The sequence below is a fragment of the Sus scrofa genome, chromosome X (assembly GCF_054392235.1).
Source record: "Sus scrofa isolate SSC_HxYL_T2T_F1_AM1 chromosome X, Sscrofa_HxYL_maternal_Yorkshire_Landrace_v2.0, whole genome shotgun sequence".
NCBI classification, from domain to species: Eukaryota; Metazoa; Chordata; class Mammalia; order Artiodactyla; family Suidae; genus Sus; species Sus scrofa.
In genome coordinates, this window is record NC_139401.1 from 9,749,552 (window position 1) to 9,771,273 (window position 21,722).

The 21,722-nt window shown below is 55.2% G+C and overlaps 1 protein-coding gene across 3 annotated transcripts in view; it reads left to right on the forward strand.

The window, feature by feature from the left end:
• Nucleotides 1–19,165, forward strand: part of LOC146394462 (shroom family member 2) — a 153,817-nt gene extending 134,652 nt beyond the window's left edge. For 2 of the 3 annotated variants that reach the window (XM_085007093.1, XM_085007095.1), the window contains 4 exons: nucleotides 4,765–5,286; nucleotides 6,385–6,556; nucleotides 13,938–14,210; nucleotides 16,373–19,165. In XM_085007093.1, the coding sequence (XP_084863219.1) occupies nucleotides 4,765–5,286; nucleotides 6,385–6,556; nucleotides 13,938–14,210; nucleotides 16,373–16,639 (1,234 nt within the window). In that variant the 3' untranslated portion in view covers nucleotides 16,640–19,165. The remainder of the gene's footprint in view (nucleotides 1–4,764; nucleotides 5,287–6,384; nucleotides 6,557–13,937; nucleotides 14,211–16,372) is intronic. The other variant, XM_085007094.1, reaches the window with a different exon arrangement.
• Nucleotides 19,166–21,722: the final 2,557 nt, after the last annotated feature.

The window sequence follows — 21,722 nt, forward strand, 5'->3', positions numbered from 1 at the left end:
GGCGGGGGAGGCTGGTGAAAGAGGCAGGAGGCCGTCCAGGTCCCCTTCATCTGAGCCTCGCAGGGTATTTCTGTGTTACCTATAGACGCACTGAGGCTGGGTGTCCCCAGCTGTTAATTCTGTTTGTGAACAGGATCAGGTTTACTCTAAGCATGAGACCTTCAAGCTGAATTGGTGTTTTTCCTATGTCCGATATGTCCACACGCCTCTTTTTCTAGATCTTTCTGTATGGAAAGGCTGAGGTGCTGTGTACTTTTTGTCAGAGCAGAGCAAAACCCGGCCGCATTCTGTGGCGCTGTTGTCAGAGGCCATGTGTGGAAGTGTCTGTCGTGCCTGGAGGCGTTGATGACTGTCGTCAGGCAGGGACCGGTCAAGACCGCTGACCCTTGGCCTTTTGCCCTCCTTAGTGCCTGTGGACAGCTGAGACGCGGAAGGGGAGAATTTTCTGCTCCATCTCCAGAGCAGTGGTCCTCAGCCTGGGGGAGGGCGAGTTTGGCCCACAGGGCACACTCGGTGGGAGGTGAGGATGGCACCTTTCCTCCTGGCCTCTAATGGGTGGAGCCCAGGGACACCGTGGCCCCCAGCAAGGAATTGTCTAGCCCTGCGTGTCCGCACTGTTTAATACAGTAGCTCCCAGTCACCTGTGGCCACAGGAGTGTAAGTTCGTGAAAATGTGATAAAACCCAATCCTCAGCTGTACCCCACAGGGGTCATGGCTGTCACCCTGGACAGCACACATCATGGCCGTTTGAAGCATCATGGAAAGTTCTGTTGGCCCACCCTGCTATAGAGTCTGGAACTCTTTTTTTTTTGGACCCTTAAAGTATCTCGACAGAGGAGTTCCTGTCGTGGCGCAGTGGTTAACGAATCCGACTAGGAACCATGAGGTTGCGGGTTCGATCCCTGGCCTTGCTCAGTGGGTTAAGGATCTAGTGTTTCCGTGAGCTGTGGTGTGGGTCACAGACGAGGCTCAGATCCTGCACTGCTGTGGCTGTGGTGTAGGCCAGCGGCTATAGCTCCGATTCGACCCCTAGCCTGTGAACCTCCAGATGCTGCAGGTGCAGCCCTAGAAAAGGCAAAAAAAAAAAAAAGTATCTCAACAGAGAGGCGATACTACTGATGCCATCCTGTGTATTTGCAAGTGTGGCTTCATCTGCGGGCCAGCACTGCTCTCTACCATTCAGAATACAGACATCAGGAGTTCTGTTGTGGCTGGGTGGGTGAAGGACCCAATGTTGTCTTTGTGAGGATGCAGGTTTGATCCCTGGCCTGGTTCAGTGGGTTAAGGATCTGGCATTGCCATAGGCTGTGGGGTAGGTCACAGATGCGGCTTGGATGCTGTGTTGCCATGGTTGTGGACCCCAGTTGTAGCTGCAATTCAACCTCTGGCCTGGGAACATTCATATGCATAAAAAGGGGGAAGAATGCAGGCATCATTTAGATGCCTTATTGGTTTGTAAGACTGTTAAACTCTGAAAGGAAGGAGAACCAGTGAAGTGGGGGGGGGGGTGTGGTGGGTGGAGCATGTGATACAGTTGCAGCTTAGGTGCAGGTCTGGTTTTCAGGAGCTGCTCTGGGCACAGTAGCCGCCCACAGTAGCAGGACGGCATGCTTGCGGGGAGTGCATGACCTCTGTTGACTTGAGGCGGAGGCTAGTGTTTTTCTTCTTTTTCCTGCCTGAAGTGAGTGTGGATTTTTTTCCCTCTCTCTCTTCTATGAGTTTGAGAGGGATTTCAAGAAGCAGTTGCATTACTAAGAGGAGGCGTCTTCAGGCATCCGCATTTATTTAGCATTCCCATCCAGTATGTCTTTTGGGACAATAGGCTTGTCTTAAATCATGTCCCTTAACTGTACAAGCTCTTGTAGGGGGCCTGAACTCAGTCAGTGTCCAGAGCTAACTCCACAGGTGTCCTCTCCAGGAGGCACAGGGGAGCAGATGGTATCCATGCCACTCACCAAGTTCCTACCCCAGAAGTGGCTCATAATGTCATGAATCAAGTGTCCCTGTCCCTGGGTGGGTGTTACAATCAGTGCTGGCCTGAGCAGGTGGAATCCCACAGACTTAGCCCATGAACGGGAGACCTGTTCTGTACCCACCATTGGCCACCAGGGGGCAGCAAGCAGAGCCCTCTGGGAAGGGCCTCCTGAGCTGCTGTGGTTTGAGCTACACTCAGAGATACTCTGATTTCTCAGCACTTCCCTCGGCTTGGGTCTTCCGCCTCCCAGGCCCTCTGCTGGGGAGCCAGGCAGGCGCTGACCTGGTCCCGAGCCTGCACCTTGTAAATTCAGGAGGCAGATGGTGAGGATGCCGAGAGGAAGACAGGGTTCAGGGTTGTCTTTCACCGTGAATAAATACGTATCAACTCCTGTGGGAAAACCAGGAAGCTTATTTTGAAATCTTTTAAAACGTTGGGTTTTTGTTTTGTTTTGTTTTTTTAAACTACAAAATGGAGATGGTGTCCAGCAGTATTGGTCAGTGAGAGTTAGAGATGTGACTGTTCCCAGGAGTTCTCCTGAAGCTCATTTCTGGGTCCGAGAGCGTGTGTAAGTCGGGATCCAGGCGGGCTGCCTTGGGGTTAGTGTCGCCGTCACCTCTGGCATCTCAGGGTGAGAGTGTCTGCAGCGGGCAGTGTGGTTTATCAGACCCAGAATGGCATGCGGCTGAGGGCTCCCTGGAACCTGGGTGTGTGAGCAGAGCTGGTTGAGCTGTTTGCTCTCGGGGGCTGGGCTCTGTGGGCAGCAGGCAGGTCACCCGAACGGAGCCGGCTTCTGAGAGGAGCCACCGCACAGAGAAGGGGACAGGGCCAGCACACGCCAAGTCCTCTGTCCTTCCTGGCCTGCCTTTGCTTTGGGGACAGGTGAGATCTGGTTGCGGTAGGGTCTTGTCCATGGGGTTGGGCCCTTGTTTTGAAGTAGAGGTTTGTCAGACTCCCTAAATGCCACAGTCTGGACAGGTTTCGAGAGGAGAGGTCATCAGGGCTTAAGAATGACCAGGAAAATAGAGGGCCATCTGTGGGGGATTTGTTAGGCTTTTTCCTAACACATCTTCCTTCCCTAGACAACCAGTTTCTCCATGGAAGGGGGGTTAGATGCAGTTTAGGCTGACTCTAAAAGCCACTAATGAGTGACCAGGGTTTCTAAGCATGGAATGAAAGGAATGGAATCAAGAGGGGTTCTTGTTTGTGTGTTCTTGCTTGGATGAGAAGCCAGAATTTTTCTTCTGAAGCTGAGCATATCTCATCGGTATTATCTGCCTTTTAAAATGTATTCAACCAGAAGTCATAACAGGGACCATATATGAACGCCTGGATTAAACTCCTCTGCTTTAGTGGTTTCTACTGGAGGAGAGGAAAACATACAAAATCATTTCCTTTAGCCTGCTTGCCACACCCTTATGTACAAGGAAAGAACCAGACTTTCCTTGACGCCACTTACGAGGGAGAAACGGGAATTCCTATTATGGCTCAGCAGGTTAAGGCCCCGACGTTGTCTCTGTGAGGATGCGGGTTCAATCCCTGGCCTCAGTCAGTGGGTTCAGGATCCATTGTCACAAGCTTTGGTGTTGGTCGCAGATGCAGCTCAGATGTGGTGTTGCTGTTGTTGTAGTGTAGGCCAGCAGCTGCAGCTCTAATTCAACCACTGGCCAGGAACTTCTGTATGCTGCAGGTGCAGCCCTAAAACCCCCCAAAACAAACAAACAAACAAAAAATCGAAAAGAGAAAAAAAAGGAGGGAGAAACAAATTTGTGTCACGCACTCTTGTGCACCATAAAATTACTTCCATTAGGGTCCTGTCCTAGAAATGGTTTGAGGTTGAGTTTGGATGGTGTGATTATGGCTTGTTTTTTCCTTTCCTCCTGGCTACCAGCAGGTGGCGTTCTTTCTCCACGGTGTCCTTTAAAGATGCTTGAGATGGATTTTTGTCCCACTGGCCCTAGTCTGCAGGGTCCCTTGGCATCAGTCTGTGCTCAGGTGGTCCAGACGAAGCCCCATCTCATCCACTAAACTGTTTCTTTCCGTTCTCTCTCTCCCGGGTGGGTGCTTCAGCTCCTCCTGCTCCTTTCACTGAGAAACTTTTTTTGAAAGAGGGAAATCCACCTGAATCATTTAAGATAACACAGGAGCGGCACGTCCAGGTTTCCCACTGGATTCTTCCCTCTCCATATGAAGTGCGTGTGAAGGGCAGCTTGAAGTGGGGGCGTGGCAGGCAGGTGGGGGCGAGGCCCAGGGCACCCGGGCACCCCTCAGAACACAGCCACTGTGAAGGAGTCCGCCATGCAGGAACCCAGCCTTGAGAGACCCCGGCTGAGACACTGCTGCTCCTGCCGTGCAATACGCTGGTCCCTTGCAGGGCTCCCCGACAAGGGCCCATTTCAGGGATGGGGCTTGTTAGCTGTGCCATTGAACTAAAAACAAAGGAATGGTAGACTGCCCTCCCATCTGTCAGTAAGCCCACAAACCGGCCCTCAGGCTCCTGTGGCTGTGAGATGACTGTTGGAAAAGGGAAAGGCACCCAGCCACCGAGGAGGGTGGGGAGACCGAGTTCAGGGTGGCGGGCAGTCCTGGACCTCATCTCCCTGTCCTGGAGTCCTGGGACGTCGTGTGACCTACAAGCTCCCTCCCCCGGGGCGGCGGAAGGTGTCCGAGTGCGTCCTCCCCACCTGTCCCTGACGCAGAGGGACCCACTGGTTTGTCGTCTGGCTTCCGGTTCTGGCCTGTGCCCGGGCGCGCCGTGGGGCTTCAGCGAGGGCTCTTCTCTTGGCAGGATCGAGCGGGTGATGGAGAACAACACCACCGTGAAGATGGTGCCCATCAAGATCGTGCACTCGGAGAGCCAGCCCGCGAGGGACAGCCGCCAGGGCCTGGCCCGCGCCGCCGCCGAGCCGCCCGCGCTGCCCAGCGGGCTCGAGCGCGACCAGATCAAGACGCTCAGCACGTCCGAGCAGTCGTACTCGCGCTTCTGCCTGTACAGCCGCCAGGGCGCCGCGCCCCCGGCCCCCGGCGCCCCCGCGCCCCCAGCCAGGGACGGCCGTGCCTCCCCGCCCGCGCTCGGCTACGCGAAGGCCCGAGAGAGGACCGCGGAAGACCTCAAGTCGGAAGAGCTGGCCCGCGAGATCGCCGGCAAGGATAAGTCCCTGGCCGACATCCTGGACCCCAGCGTGAAGATCCGAACCACCATGGACCTGATGGAGGGCATCTTCCCCAAGGACGAGCACCTCCTGGAGGAGGCGCAGCAGCGGAGGAAGCTGCTCCCCAAAGTGCCCTCTCCCAGGTCCGCGGAGGAGAGGTGAGTAGACGCGCCCTGGGCTCCGCCTCGGGGCTGGCGGTGCCGGCGCCTCCTAGGCTCACGGGCCGAGGGGGTATCTGCTTGTCTTCACGGTTGCTCTTTGGGGACACTGCGAAAAGCACTGCCTGGTGCGGAGCGCTTTGTGGCTTTTGTCTTACTCACCCAAGGCTTTCAAGGCCCATCCTGAGGTGATGAGGCCAGGTCCTGGCAAAGAGGCAGAAGATCCGCAGTGTGAGGCCGACAGGTTTCTGGTGATGCGCACAGGCTCTTCTTCATAAGGCGGGGGTTCCCGGTCAGGGGCAGTTGCTCACACACGCACACACGCACAGAGGCGCCCCCCCCCAGGGGAGAGTTGGCAGTGTCCGGATCCAATCGTGCTTGTCACAGGTGGGAGAGATGCTCCTGGCATCTAGCGGGTGAAGCCCCGCAGTGCTGCTCCCCACCCTGCTGTGCACGGGACAGCCCCCCCAGCAAAGACTGGTTCAGCCCCAAGTGGCACTAGTGCTGAGGTTGAGACATTTGTCACAGGAGTGAGCGCTGAGACTGCGTCGTCTGTGTTCCTGAAGGTGGCCCTTGGTGGCGCTGAGGGAGGGGATTTGCTTTGTAAAGAGCACTTGCCGGCCTCTCTTGCTCAGTCATCTGCCCAGAGTGGATGGAGCCTCATCCTCCCTGTTGCTGAGCGTCAGCTCCCTAAGCATCCTCGATGGACAGCGGCTGGAGTACGCGGGCCGGGCCGCAGCCAGGGCGGGCGGGGGCGAATGAGGCCTTAGCAAGAGGCAGCAAATGCGGCTGCTGGCAGAAAGCTGCCCGGTGAATTCGGGGCCCGAGGCCCTGCTTACAGAGAGTGGCACACGTCTCCCTGGAGACCTCAAGCTCCTGGCCAGAACCGCCGTACCCTCGTGCCTCCCCCGAGGGGCCCTGAGGGTTGTGTGGCGTGGCGTTTGAGTTGTAAGCTTCCTCCCTTTTGCCATCTCCCTCCTGGGCCAGTGTCCTGTTGTTAGCACCCCTGCTTGCTGGTCGCAATCCAGGTTGTGGCACTTAGGGGCACGTCTGTGTGTACGGTCAGAGCTAACTGGCCTTGTGATGGGTTTTCCCCAGGAAGGAGGAGCCGAGTGTGCCGGCGGCCGTGTCCCTGGCCACCAACTCCACCTACTACAGCACGTCGGCCCCCAAGGCGGAGCTGCTGATTAAGATGAAAGACCTGCAGGAGCAGCAGGAGCCTGAGGAGGATTCAGGGAGCGACCTAGACCACGACCTGTCAGTGAAGAAGGTAGGGAAGCTGGAATCCCAAACGGGGATGAGCTCGCCGGCAGGTGGGCGGGCGGGCAGCGCCGACCCTACCCCCAGCCTGGGCCCCGAACCTCGCGTCTGTCGGCCTTGGTGTTGGGCTTTTATGTGGGACGCTGACATTTGGGCCTGCAGGTTAAGTCCTTGTGGATAAGGCTTCTGTTTTAAAAATGGTTCTCTCTACCACCGTCTCTGCCATCTCTTTGTCGTGAGATCCAGCATCACAGGAGCCAAGTGGGCACAGGGCCCTTTCATTTTAAGTCCAACCGACATGTTCCTGCTAGCCTAGTTAAAACCCAGGGGTCTTGGAGTTCCCGTCATGGCTCAGCGGAAACGCATCTGACTCATGTCCATGAGGATGCAGCTTCGATCCCTGGTCTCGCTTGGTGAGTTAAGGATCCGGCATTGCTGTGAGCTGTGGTGTAGGTCACAGACACGGCTCGAACTCTGTGTGGCTGTGGTGTCGGCCGGCAGCTGCAGCTCAGCTCCGATTCAACCGCTAGACTGGGAACCTCCATATGCTGAGTGTGCAGCCCTAAAAATATGAAAAAGCAAAACAAAAAATCCAGGGGGCTTGATTGTGGGATCTTGTGCAAGGCACATGTCCTTTTTTTGTTTTGTCTTATTTTGAGGGCCGCACCCATGGCGTATGGAGGTTCCCAAGCTAGGGGCCAGCCTACGCCAGAGCCACAGCAACGCAGGATCCAAGCTGCGTCTGTGACCTACACCACAGCTCACGGCAACACCAGATCCTTAAGCCACTGAGTAAGACGAGAGATTGAACCCGCATCCTCAGGGATACTGGTTGCGTTCGTTAACCACTGAGCTACGATGGGATTTCTCACGTCGCCTTTTTTTTTTTTTTTTTTTTTTTGGTCTTTTTGCTATTTCTTGGGCCGCTCCTGCGGCACATGGAGGTTCCCAGGCTAGGGGTCCAATTGGAGCTGTAGCCACCGGCCTACACCAGAGCCACAGCAACGCGGGATCTGAGCCGCGTCTGCAACCTACACCATAGCTCATGGCAACACCGGATCGTCAACCCACTGAGCAAGGCCAGGGACCGAACCCGCAACCTCATGGTTCCTAGTCGGATTTGTTAACCACTGTGCCATGACGGGAACTCCCACGTCTCCTATTTGATTATCCATTTCACATGTCTGTAATCAGATGATCTTCAAGTTGACAGGAGATGGTCAAGTCAAAAAGCATCATTGATGTGACTCTCAGAACTCAGGCCTGTGGGAGGAGAAAGAACACAACAGAGTCCGTCCTTCTCTGAAGGCGCTTATGCGCTCTCACGGAAGGGACGGCCGCCAGCCCAAACACAGATCCACGGTACAGGGCCCGTGGGCCAAACCCTCCCCCGGCTCCCAGCTGCTTTTGTAAATGAAGTTTTATTGAAACACAGCCCCATGGATTGATTTACACGTGGTCTCTGGTGGCTTTCACGCTGCAGCAGCACGAGTGAGTCGTTGCCACCGGTGACTGTATGGCCTGTAAGATCCGAAGTCTTTACCGTCTGGTCTTTGGCAGAAAAGGTGTGCCAGCCCTTAATGTAACAGGTGGGCTGGCCAGAAAGCTAAAATGAGGTGAAGGAACAGAGAGAGACAAAGGAGTCTGACGGTGGCGAGGGTTCCGATGAGCTGCTGGTGGCACAGAGAGCTGGAGTCATTTAGGGAATGTCCGCTTGTGCCGGGGAAGTGGGGCCAGCGAGTGCCAAGCGCCTGGGGTGGGCGTTGGGTGATGTGTGGGAGACGTGGCAGAGCAGGGGCTGGAGCGGTGTGGCCCAGGAGGCGGCAGGAGTGGAGATGAGGTCAGGCATGAAATAGAGTGTGACCGTGAGGTGGTGCTAGGGGTGAAATTACCGCGCTCAGCGCCAGTGTCGTTACTACCGGAGGACCTTCACATCGTCAGGTCCTGTCCGCAGGCCAGACCTGTGACCTCTAGGTGTGGTCACCTGGTTTGTATAGGAAGGCCTTGGCCCGAAGGAATTGCTGAAGACGGTTTCAGAGGGTAGCATGTGCTGTTGTCGCCAGGGGCCGTGCGTGTGACACTCAGCGCCCAGAGGAGAGAAGGAGGGAAGTAGCATCCTGGGAATCTTTTCCATACGCGTAGCAGCTTGGAGAGACCTTTCAGCAAAAAGAAAAAAACCTTTTTTTTTTTTTTTTTGAGAGACCTTTACAAAGGATTATGTTGAAAATATGCTTATATTGTTAGTTGCTCAAAAAAAAGCTATCAGTTGATTTCAAATGGGATAGACACAGGTATTCCAGAAGAAATGTCATGACCCATGCACGAAAATATATTATGTTCAGCTTGGGAAATGACGGCTTTTTTATATACTTCAAAAAGGAAGTGAAAAATTAGACTTTGGCTCTGGTTCTTTGATAGAGGCCCTGTATCTAGCACGACATGCCTTGTCTTGTCTTTTCTTCCTTCCCTCCTTTCGTTCCTTCGTTTGTTCGTCTTTTTGGGCCACACCTGCAGCATATGGAAGTTCCCAGGCTAGGGGTAGAATCGGAGGTGCAGGTGCCAGCCTACGCCACAGCCACAGCCACAGCAACGTGGAATCTGAGCTGTGTCTGTGAACTGCACCACAGCTCACGGCAATGCCAGATCCTTAACCCAACAAGGGAGGCCACGGATCAAAGCTACATCCTCATGGATCCTTGTCCAGTTCATTCCCGCTGAGCCACAATGGGAACTCCACATTTTCCATGTTCTTAAAAATACAGAATTAAAAAATAAGTTTTCAGTTGTTCTCATAAAACTAGGAAAAACATCCAGTTGGGATGCTTGTGCCTCTATCCCCACCTAGATGCATGGAACTTTGTTCTTTTTCTTTTTTTCCTTTTTGGTCATTTTGCCTTTTCTAGGGCCACTCCTGCGGCATATGGAGGTTCCCATTTTGGGGTTGAATTGGAGCTGTAGCCGCCGGCCTACACCACAGCCACAGCAATGCCAGATCTGAGCCACATCTGCGACTACACCATAGCTCATGGCAACGCCGGATCCTCAACCCACTGAGCAAGGCCAGGGATGGAACCCACAACCTCATGGTTCCTAGTCGGAATCATTAACCACTGAGCCACGACGGGAACTCTCTGGAACTTTGTTCTCAACCGTATGCCTTTGCATCACATGCTGTATTGAATTTGGGAAGCTGCTGCCAGGGTAACTGCCTGCCTTCACCTGTCTGGCACCTCTTCTGATTTCTTTGGGAGCATGAGATGCTGGACGCCCCCTCCCCATCGATGGCAGCTTTGATATGGACATGAGTCCCCATGAGCTTGCCTCTTGACTGCCTACCAACCCCCTGCCCTGCCCACCATGGTTAAATTTGCAAGCCGACTGTTTAGTTCCAGAAGCATATGTCCGCTTCCCCACAAGCAGCAAGTGCTATAAATTGGAGTTCCCTGTGGCGTTGGTGACCCTATAATCCTGCTCTTTTGCTTAATGTCACTTACAGGCGACTGCTGCTCTCTTTCCTCCCCTTTCCGGTGCCCGCACATCTACGGGGCCACGTGGTTACCACATGTGCAGGGGAGGGCCGAGCAGGTGCGCTTGGGAGGCCCTGATTGGTCACGTGACGGGGAGACCCCAAGAGCCCCAAAGACCTGTGTGCCAGATGTTCCCTGGGGGACCTCAGCCGGTGTGGTCGCGAAGCCATGTGCCATATCAGGCGATCCTCTGTTGTAAGGGGTCGGAAGCCCCCACCCAGGGATGTGACGAGGGATTCTGGGGCCGGTGGAAGCATTAACCTAGGAAGGCCGAGGACGTTTCCATACCTGGGGCAGCGCAGGCAGGCTCTGCTCAGAAACTGTGGCAGCCAAGTGATGGCGATGGTTCGAGAGACGCACAGATGGCTCATGGCTTGAAGCCTGGCATCTCTGAGGGCTAGCGTTTTCCTCAGAACCAAGAGGTGGGTGCAAGGCGCAGAGAGAAAAGACCCTGTTACCCCTGTGGAACAGGATAGACGCGGGGCTTTCGGGGCGGAAACGGGGCCCATCCTAGCAGAGGAGGGAGAGGCGGCAGTGCACCTGCTGAGACCGGGCCGCCTTCTGCCCCCCGTGCGCTAACCCACGGCCTCCCAGACCTGCACGGGGCATCCGAAGGCAGACAGGCCATCGCTCTGTGTGCTGCCCTGGGCATGGTCTCTGGCCTCTACATCTTTGAGAGGCAGTGTCTGCACTTCCTGTGATGGCCCTTTAAGGAAGAAGGGGCAAGTGTTGCTAATAGAAATCTATGCAGCACATAGAAAGGAAGCAATAAAGGAACCTGGGCTTGTGGCAGAGTGCCCTGGGGTCAGGCAAGCCCGGCTGGTGCCATCGCTGTTGGAGGCATCTCTTCGTGGCTTTGGCAAGAAATCCTCATTACGGTCATTGCTCACAAATAACACAACTGGAGAATCACTGGGAACACGGGGGAGGGCTCCTTGTCCAGCCACAGGCATCAAAATTGTTTGGTGCGTTGGTTCAGGTTAGGAGTGGTGCCAGGCGGGAACCAGGAAAGTTCTCCATGCCTGTCATCTGTTCTGTGCTTTTCCCTCACGTCGGGATTGTCAAAGGCGTTCCCCTCGTGGCTCGGCAGTTAATGAACCTGACTAGGATCCATGAGGATGCAGGTTCGATCCCTGGCCTCGCTTAGTGGGTTAAGGATCCACCATTGCCATGAGCTGCCGTGTTGGTCACAAATGCAGCTGATGTCTGGCGTTGCTGTGGCTGTGGTATAGGCCGGTGGCTACAGCTCTGACTCGACCCCTAGCCTGGGACCTTCCATGTGCTGCAGGTGCGGGCTTAAAGAGCAAAAAAAAAAAAAAAGTCAAAGTTATGGGTCCCCTGTCAGCTGTGGGATGCGAAATGCACATAGACCCCAGTTTCTCGGATGGGTCGGTGTACAGACATGCGGCTGCACAAGCGTGAGCACAAGTAGACGCGCACGCTGAGAGAAAACCTCAAAGAAATCTAGATGCATACAGTCTTAAGCTACCAAGGGAAGAAAACTTCTTGGTATCCTGAGCTGGAAAAGCCAAAGCAATGCATGGATTCTGTCTGGTCTTTCCTAGCAGAGAAAGCCTGCTGCCTAGTCTGCACTGACGGTGACCGTCCTTTACAACTGTTTAGTGTTTAGGGTTTTTTTTTTTGTTTTCCTTTTTAGGGCAGAACCTGCAGCACATGGAGGTTCCCAGGCTAGGGGTTGATTTGGAGCTACAGCTGCTGGCCACAGCCCCAGCCCCAGCCACAGCCAGGTGGGATCAGAGCCGTATGTGCGATCTACCCCACAGCTTGTGGTGGTGGCAGATCCTCAACCCACTGGGTGGGTCCAGGGATGGAACCCGCATCCTCATGGGTATTTGTTGGGGTCTTAACCTTGCTGAGCCACAGAAGGAACAGCTTCTGACCTGCACTCTCTCTGGCCAATAAGTGCCTCGGGTAGGTGGGCCCTTCCTGAGGCCGAGCAGCAGGCTGAGCACTCAGCATCCAGGGGTCTCAGTCGCCTTCACGCCACCCGCCTGGAGGTGGCTGTGACTGCCTGCCGCACAGCGGTGGATGCCGCCCTGGAGCTCTTCACAGGCCTGTGCCTGCTCTCCGCTGAGCCCTGCAGACTCCGTCCGGAGTCTGAGTTTGGAAACTGCCCCGGGAGGAGAGGAGCCAGCGTGGACCGTTCCATGGGTCCATGGGATGTAAGATAGTGTTGCTTGTTGTAACGCGTGAGCTGAAAAATCCGCATCACCCTCGAAGATGCCAGCTGCCGGTCTGATCCTCCTCGTGGGGTGCGCTGTGCGCGCTGCTCCTGTTGCCAGTCCTCTTCCCGTGGGCCAGCCGGCCTCACAGACCCCACGGGACCCGCCGAGGCAGCAGACTAAGGCTGGGTGAGGGGAGCGGATCTCACGCAGGCGGGTGGCCGCAGACTTCCAGAAGGACGACATGTGACTTGGCTCCTCGCCGCTGGCCCCTCCTCATCGGCCGTGTCCGGCCAGCTGCAGAGCTCGCTGTGGGCGGATTGCATGGCAGAAAGACATTCGTGGGCAAAGGGCTGTTTGGCGGCAGGCGCACCCGTGGCACCCCTTCTGAGCCTTTCTCAGATGCGAGGATAGGGACAGGGATATCAGCTCCTTAGCCCCTCAGCTCCGGCCATGTGGTGCGGCTTCAGTTCGGCATGGTGGCCGATGCAAAGGTCTGACACGTGTCATTTTGGTGCTCTGTTAAGTCGTCATTTGAAGGGCTGGCAGGAGGCGAGAATGGGGAGCCTAATGGAGGGAGGCTAATGGTCGGAGCTTCAGTATCTGAACACGAAAGAGACCTGGAGATGGAGGTGGAGGTGCCCAGCAGCGAGAAGGTGCTGACTGCTGCAGAGCAGGGCCCTAAAAATAGGTAAAACGAGAAGCGTTGTAGTGTGTATATTGTACCACATTTTAAAAAGCCATTTATTTGCACTTTGGTCAGGTTGAGATTGGTAGGTTATTCGACAAGATTGTCTTAGAGTTCCCATTGTGGTTTGGCAGGTTAGGAACGCGACTAGTCTCCATGAGGCTGTGGGTTCGATCCTTGGCCTTGCTCAGCGGGTCAAGAATCCGGCATTGCTGTGAGCCACGGTGTAGGTCGCAGACGCAGTTCAGATGTGCAGCAGATGTGACCCTAAAAAGAAAAAAAAAAGTGTCTTAAGTTTTCATTGCTAATTCTGTGTGGAGGACATTTTTTTTTTTTTGTCTTTTTGCTATTTCTTGGGCCGCTGCTGCAGCATATGGAGGTTCCCAGGCTAGGGATCCAATCGGAGCTGTAGCCACCGGCCTACACCAGAGCCACAGCAACGCGGGATCCAAGCCGCGTCTGCAACCTACACCACAGCTCACAGCAACGCCGGATAGTTAACCCACTGAGCAAGGGCAGGGAGGGAACCCGCAACCTCATGGTTCCTAGTCGGATTTGGTAACCACTGCGCCATGACGGGAACTCCAAGGACACTTTTTAATCACAGAGTTGAGTGCCGGACTCAGTAGCTTCTGAGCGTGTAAGTCTTCAGATGGGGCACTTCCAAAGAATGACGCGCTCAGCATCTCAGGGGCCCTGGGAGTCTTTGCACAGAGAGAGGCTGAAGTGGGGTTTCCTGTGCGTACCCCGCCTTGTCTGGTAGGACGGGAGCAGGATGAGAATGGCTTGGTTGTGTTTCATTTCTAAATTAAGGAGCAGTGGTTGAACCAGGAGTCATTATTCTTCCCCCGGTCTTAAAATTCCTCTGTTATTTGCTGATGCAAAGCAGGCGGTCCCCTGGCTCAGGTGAGCCGGACACAGACCCCCGCTGTGGCCATCAGTGCCCAGGGTCGAGCGCCGGCCCTAACGCGTGTGCACGTCCTGTGCCCGCAGCAGGAGCTCATCGAGAGCCTCGGCCGCAAGCTGCGCGTGCTGCGGGAGGCCCGGCAGAGCCTGCTGGAGGACATCCAGGCCAACAGCGCGCTTGGGGACGAGGTGGAGGCCCTCGCCAAGGACGTCTGCAAGCCCAACGAGTTCGACAAGTTCCGCATGTTTATCGGGGACCTGGACAAGGTGGTGAACCTCCTGCTGTCGCTGTCAGGCCGCCTGGCCCGCGTGGAGAACGCCCTCAATAACCTGGACGACAGCGCTTCTGCCAGCGATCGGGTAGCTACCAACGCGTGTGACCTGGGAGGCGCGCGGGAGGCGGGTGTTTCTGTAGGGTGGGAGGCGAGGGTGCACTTGCCCTGTTGAGGGCGCACTTCCCCTGGCACTGCACTTCGGCCTGGCCCCGTGGAGGATAACATCTCCCGTCCTGGCTAGGTCAGGTAGCAGTGATCTCTCTACTTTGCTTCTTAGCATATAGTAGGCTTGCAGAATGGTCATCTTCGTCATTCATCAGGCATCTGAACTTCTCTAAAAGGGGTGCAGAAAAGGCACCCCACCCCTAGGACTCTAGGGGAGAGTGGCTTCAGGTTACACAGAAGGATCTTACTTAGAGAGTGGCTCTGGAGACTCCTCCATAGCGACGGTCATGGAACATACTCTGTAAGGGTTTGAAAAAAATAACTGTGGCTTGGACCCCTGATCCCCTTGGGTTAAATTCGTATTCCATCCAGTTTGCTCGCTTGGCCATCTTTGCCAAGTTTATCTGAAAGAAGTTGGGAGCTAACACGAACGGGCGAGAGAGATTTATTTGTACATAACTGAAATACTAAATTCTCAAGTATTGATTCAAAGGAAAAAATAGTATTTATTGTCCTTGCACTTCAGTTCATCTCCCTTCCTGTGCTTGGAACCAACAAAGGCTCATTAAGAATTTGGGGGAAATCGGAGGAATCACCCCACAGACCATGCCTGTGCTCCTGGGTACCTGGCTGCACAGCCCTTCCTGCACCCAGAGGGGTCCCTCTCAGAGATGAGGAGCGGTCAGGCCCTTGCCCTCCTGGGCTCGTGCGTGGCTGTCGCAGCGTCACCCTCCTGGACCCAAAGGGAAAGTCTGAGCACCACGCCCAGGTGCCACACAGTGGCCCAGCCTCCGGTGTGGCCAGGGTCGGATGGCAATCTCAGGGTCCACAAGGGCTTTTGGTTTGCGGAGACAGGTGTGCGGAGGCGTTCGAGCTGTGGAGTCCGGCTTCAGAAGGCTTCCCCGTGCTTCCAGATAGGAGACGAACACGTGGGCAGATGGGGACATAGGAAGCCAGTCTCAGCAGCTTCTAGTCGCCCGTCAGCGCAACTGATTTTAATGGCACAAACTGCATTTCTAGAAGCGGCTGTGGTCTCTTTCCATTTTGGTTGGAATTCATTGCCTTTGCCTCGCCTCTTTCCATGAAAACACGCTGTGTCTGTTTCATAGGCAGCCGAAGGTCAGGGTATCCCAGAGAAGTGGGCAGGTTACCTGGAAAGGTTCGGCAGTCGGGGGGCACTCCCTGGAAGCTGTACCCCAAGAGCAGGTTCTTTTTTCAGCTACTGTTTAATAGCAGCGCGTCTGTGCTGGGCCCCTTCTGCGTGTCAGCGCTTGGCAACGTGCGCCCGCATCCTGGATGCTCCCGCGTAGCCCTTGGGAAGTGTCCCGGTGGCACGGTGGCAGAATAGCAGGGGCTTCTGCTGGTGTCAGAAACTCAGGCAGAGGAAAGGAAACCCTGGCGTCCTCCAGCCAGCAGATGCCGGAAGGCGGTGCTGCACTCATCCCTCCCTGTATTTTCATTAAGGTTCGAGAGCACAGGCTGTGTGCTCAGCAGGCAGGGAGCACTTGTGGGTGCCACCTCCTGCAAATGGGGCGCCCGTGTCCCCAGAGCAGGAGCCTCGTAAGGAGCAAAGGAACCGACCCCCACCCGCCACCTCCCGCCCTCACGCGTCCTCTTCTGCAGGTTCAGTCACAGGCTGCGACTCCTCGTCCTGAAGGCTTTAGAAATCCCACCCCGGAATTGCTTAAGAATCTATTCCTTTTGCCAACCTGGCCACAGAACTGTCACGGAAAGGACATTCAGGGTCCCAGAGTCTCACAGCTCTGTCGTTCTTTGTCACTGGATGACTGTCCTGCTGGCTGTTTCTGTGTGCCATTCCCGAGGTGGCAGGAGGAACAGGAGGTGGCAGAGGCCGGGAGCCGGCGCTGGGGCTGCGGTTGGAGCCGCACATCTGCCAGGCATCTTCTGCCCGCGTCCCGGGTCCAGCTCAGGGGCCCCGTCCGATCTCTGGTCTTTCACCTGGATGGTGTCGGGGTCCCCACGGGACCAGCCCCCAGAGTGGCCGGGCGTTTCGGAGGCCTTGGCCGAGCCCCTGCGAGAGAGCCTGGTCCTCACCGGGCTTGCCTCTGTGTGTCTCTCCAGCAATCCCTGCTCGAGAAGCAGCGGGTCCTGGTCCAGCAGCACGAGGACGCCAAGGAGCTGAAAGAGAACCTGGACCGCCGCGAGGGCATCGTCTTCGACATCCTGGCCAGCTACCTCAGCCAGGAGAGCCTGGCGGACTACGAGCACTTCGTGAAGATGAAGTCCGCCCTCATCATCGAGCAGCGGGAGCTGGACGACAAAATCCACCTGGGTGAGGAGCAGCTGAAGTGCCTGTTGGACAGCCTTCAGCCCGAAAGAGGCAAATGAGGGGAGTCCCTGGTGGAGGGCGGAGGCCGGAAGCCGGGCCGTCCAGCTCGGGTCCCCAGGGTGCACGTGCACACCCCAGCCTGCATCGGTCTCCCGTAGCCAGAACCCTCCCGTAGCGAAACAGCCTTTAGAAAAGCAATAACATTCGTGTGCGCGTTTGGGGTGATTTATTGAATGTCTCACTTCCCTTCTTCGAGGCAGAGCAGAGGGGCCCCTGTTAGCTGTTTCCTTGAAGTGGCCCCACAGGGGCCGGGCCCTGCCGAGCAGGGAGTACCCGAGGCGCGGACTGGGCTCGGTCCCTTGGTGTGGGCACTGGGTCATTCCTGGTGTGAGGCCTGCCCTTCCGTCTTCCCCCGCTCAGCCCCACGGCTCGGGAAGCAGCCGAGCAAATCTCAAAGAAGGTGCAGCAGAGGGGACAGCCTGGCGGCCCAGCTGTCCCGCGGTGAACCGGGGGTGTGGGCTGCCAGGTTTTCCTGCTCATCCACCAGCGCCGAGCATTTGCCGTGTCTGTCATAGGATGGTGACTTTGGCCCCAGCAAAAACCATGATGGCTATGATGATGCTCTGTGAACAGTTGGAAAGGGCAGCAGTTTTCCACGTGGTGGAAAACCAGCTGGGAAGTGAATCGCTTACATGGGGGTGAGGGGGGGGTCACTCACTCTGAAGTCGCCACTTCAGCCAATCGCGTGCATGCTTCATGACACACACGGAGCAAACCGGTCGCTTTAGCACTTCTCCGATATCACGGTTCCAATGATGCTTTCCCACGAAGTGAAATTACTGGATTGAAAGTGTGTCTGGTAGTGTTGTGCTGGCTAGATATTTGTTTCCTAAGACCAACAAGATCGTTCTTACTTTTGCCCCAGAACACTTATTTTGCGTTTGCATGGTCACTGATGATAATTGCCAGCATGTCTCTTTTTGCCTCTCCCCATTCGTTACCTGTTACCATGCCGTAAGGTTCACGTTCCATTTACTGTAAAAACCGATGCTCTGGTTTGTCAGAGGTCTCCGTGGACTACACACCTCCTAAATCTGGTCTTTTTCTCCCATAGAATTTAGAGATTCTGTACCCTTTTGACTGGTTGACACTGCAAAATCGTACAGAATCGCTTCCTTTAAAAAAAAAAAAAAAAAAAAAAAAAAGTCGTGCTGTTATTTTCCAGTGGACAAGTCACAGACCAGGAGAAAGTACTTACATATCAGGTATGTGACAGTCTCTACCCAGAAGGCATAGAACTCTCCAACTTAACAAACAGCCCGATGAAAACATGGGCAAAAGACTTAAGTAGACACTTGGCCAAAGAGGATCTATGCATGACAAGCACACCCATGAAAAGCTGCTCCACCACCAGTGGCTCGGTTATACTGCACTTGGACTTATCTGAGCGTTGTGGAGCCATTGTATCTCCTTGCCAGGCTCGCTTGATTCGATGCAAGAGTAAAGGTGGGAGAACCCCTAGGATGAGGTCGTGTTGAAGCGATGTTTAGACCTGGGTTCGATCTGAGGGATCACGCGATGCCTCATTTTCTTTTACTTCCCCAAAAGAAGTTTTCCAGCGGGTGAGGAGATGTCGTTTTGTCAGTGGCCGCCACCTTAGGAAACACATGCACACAAAGGTCTTAAAGGATGTTAGTTTGTGCTCTGGGGGGAGCAGCTGGACTCCCGAGTGCTGCACTGACACCCGTGCGCCCCTAGAGGGCGCCAAACTGGTGAGCATCAGCAGTGCCGGCTGAAACCCTCCCTTGGCAGCCCACCCATGCCAAAGAGGGGAATGCCTTTTCACCAGTTTTTATTCCTCATCAGTTCAGCTATTTCTGACTTGAAAAAACCCTCCTCTGCCAATGAGATGTCCTCCTCCTTCCCACGTGGTGTGGTCGCTTGCTGTGAAAAGTGGTCACGTCCAAAGGTAAAGCTGGCTGCCCTTCTTCCTTGCTTGGGAAGACAGCCACGGTGATGGTGGTGCAGTTGTTTTTCATGTACACGAAGCTTTTATCTGTGATTCTTACCCCTCAATTACAGTATTGTGGTCATTTTGATGATATGTCTGTAAAATGTGAAAATAGAATTTATGTGTCTGTATCCCGCCTTTTGGTGTCTTGTCTTTTGAGAACTTTTTCTACACAGCAATACTTAGTGCCCTGTTATCCCTTTCAGCAAAGCACATAATGGTTCTGTCCGTTCCCCTGTTGGCCTCTTACATGCCTGCGTAGCGGGGACCCAAAGATTGCCGTCAGTCAATGTACATACCTTTGTATATAGTAATTCTATTGCATATAAAAAGAATCTGGTGCTACGTTTTGCCCTTGGCCTTCCTGGGCGAAGGCTGACGGCTCAGCCTCGGTCATAGCTCAGCTGTGGAATGCTCTGTACAGCGAGATTTCAGTCAGGGGCATTGCCTATGGCTTTTATCTTGCAGTTCACCGAGGAAAATGTGTACAGATTTCATGGTCAGCACCTACCACTTACCTCTCAATAGATGATCCTGCCTGACTTTAACAAAATAAATGGTGTCTTTCAAAGAATGGAGCATGTCTTTGATTTAAGAACATCTTTTTTTATTTTTTTATTTTTGAAGAATTAGAATATCCTTACTGTATGTCAGATTCTTAAAATACTGATAAATTGTGGGATTGACTCTGTGTGTGTATTTGTGTGACTGTTTCTGCCAAGCTACTTCAGACCAGTCAATCTGCAGTCAGGAGAACATCAGGGACACAGATTATATCAGTCAGCTGTTGCCACAGTAATGCTGTGTAACAAATGCTATTAAAAAAAAAATCTCAGCAGGGTCCAGTGAGAAGTATTCCCTTAACTCATGAATTTGTAGCTCAGGCTCTGCTTCACATGCCTGCCTGTCCTCTTTCTCCCCGGACCAGCACTTTGGCCTGGCATGTCAGTGGCAGATGTGCCTTTTCTGTCTCTGGTGATGACAGCACACCTGCTAACCTCCTACTGCCAAAGCCAGTTCCACAGCCAAACCCAAAGTCAGAGAGTGTGGATGTACTCCATCCCTTTAGTGGAAGGAACCATGAAGTCACACGGCAGAGTGTGACTGCTGGGAGGTGTGAGAAATGAAGGCCCATGATGGACCCCGTCTCCCATACTGGCATCTGATAGGGAGTAGCATCAAAGGGCCCAGGACCCAAAGCCAAGTTCCCAGAGCAAAGCTACCTCTGTCACTTCAGGTCGTAAAGCGGTGGGCAAATGCCAGCCTCTCAAGCCTCAGCGCCCTCCTTTGTAATCGGAGGAAACCCAGGCTGTGTTAACCCCTCTGCTGCCTTTCCGCCAGATCCCCAAAATGCCTGTGGTGGTTCCAGTGTGCCCTGAGACAGAGGAAACGAGGTGGCGAGGGAGGCAGAGAGGAAAGAGATGGGAGACTTAACGAGTGGCGGGGACACATCTTTCTCCTGCCAACTTCCCCCATTCTGGGGCCCAGCCCCCGCATCACTGGAGCCTCCGCCCCCACGCCCTGACCTTGGAAGGGCAGAGCCTGGGTGGGCGCTGCTGCAGCTGCTGCCGCCGCCACTGCAGTGCTATGAGCTCCAGGTGGACCTCTTCCTAGAGGACACCTGGTTGTGAAATTCAAACATGAGGCCTTCCCAACAGTGGTCCCTCACCAGGCAGGGACCACCACGTGGAGAGGAGTCTCCGCAGGTTGATGGCACCGGCAATGAGGCAAGTGGACGCCGGCAGCGTGCTCTGAGGTCCCCTCCTCCCTTCTGCTGTGTCCTGGCCCAAAATATATCCGACAGAGCCAAGGAGGGGGGACTGCTTTAAAAAACAAGTGTCTAGTTCTCTTCCAAGGTGCCAAGGCAATGGCCTGCCACCGGAGGAGAGCGGCTCAAGACCGGAGGGACCCAAAGCACCTGCGGACAGCGATGCCACACTTGAGGCGAAGGCGGCGCCTGGGAGGTTGGACTAAGGTCGGTAGCTGCGTGGTGCTGAGGGGCACGCGCCCCTTCTTTGGAGGGCGTGCTGGGGGAAGACCGCGTGGCGGTGTTTGTGCTATTCGTCACCTTCTTGTGGAAGCCCGACGTTTTCTCATAAGGAAGAGCTGGTAAACGTTGCCCCACAATTGTTGGGGAGGGTGTTCTGCCGTGTCTGGTCACTGGCGCTTTCCTCCGCAGTCTGCAGGGAGCCTGACGGCGCGGGTGTGTGCTGGTGCCTGCGGTCCTGGGCTTCCCAAGGGTCTGGCTCCACCTTATGCCCTGGGGGTGGGGAGTGGTGCTTACTTGCGCCGGTCCCCTAGGTCTGGCGTCCCAGTGGGTGGCTGCGTGTTCGGGACGGGTGAGTGCCGGCAGCCAGCCCCGAGCTAGCAGCACCCGGCATAGGGTAAAGAAAAGCCCTCTCTGCACACGGGGTCTTGTATGGAGACAGACCGGGGATCCTCCCCACGCTGTGCGTCTAGGAGCCGGGCCACCAAGCACGCCGCGCTCAGAGGCCACAACGAGCTGCTGAGCGAAAGGAAGACGGATGGCCTCACTTCGCCTGTGATGCAGCCTCGGTTGGGCTCTCCCCCACCCCCCTGGCCCTCCCAGTTCCCCCTTCCAGCCCCTCGTGTGTGGGGGGGTGGCCAGAGGGCGACCTTCCTGGAAGGACAGGTTCTTGCTTAGGGTGCTTGGTGTTACACCCTCGACCTTGGGGCTGGAAAAGAGGTAGAGCTGGGAGACCAGGGAGTCGGCCGGTGAGGATGCGGGGCTTTCAAGGTTCCAGACAGGCCGGCGCCTGGGCGTGCAGCGCAGCGGCACCGGTAGGGCCCCTCAGCACAGCGCGCCCACAACCCCCCCGTTCACTTTCCGCTCAGGGTTTCCAGATCTGCACGTGGACGGTCTCCACCCCGCGTTTAAACATTTAATGCCACTCCAAATGCGACCGTGGCTCAGTTCCAAGGACGGCAGCAGCGCAGGATTCTGAGCTCTGGATACAAAGGGGCTGCTGCCCCTAGAGTACCAGGGGAGGGGCCTGCATCTGTCTGCATAGCAGACCATGGTCTTCAGAGAAGGTTTTTGTATACATTTTTACCCACGTAAGCTTTGGGCGTGATGGAAAACAGGCAAACGCACACAGGTGTACATACAC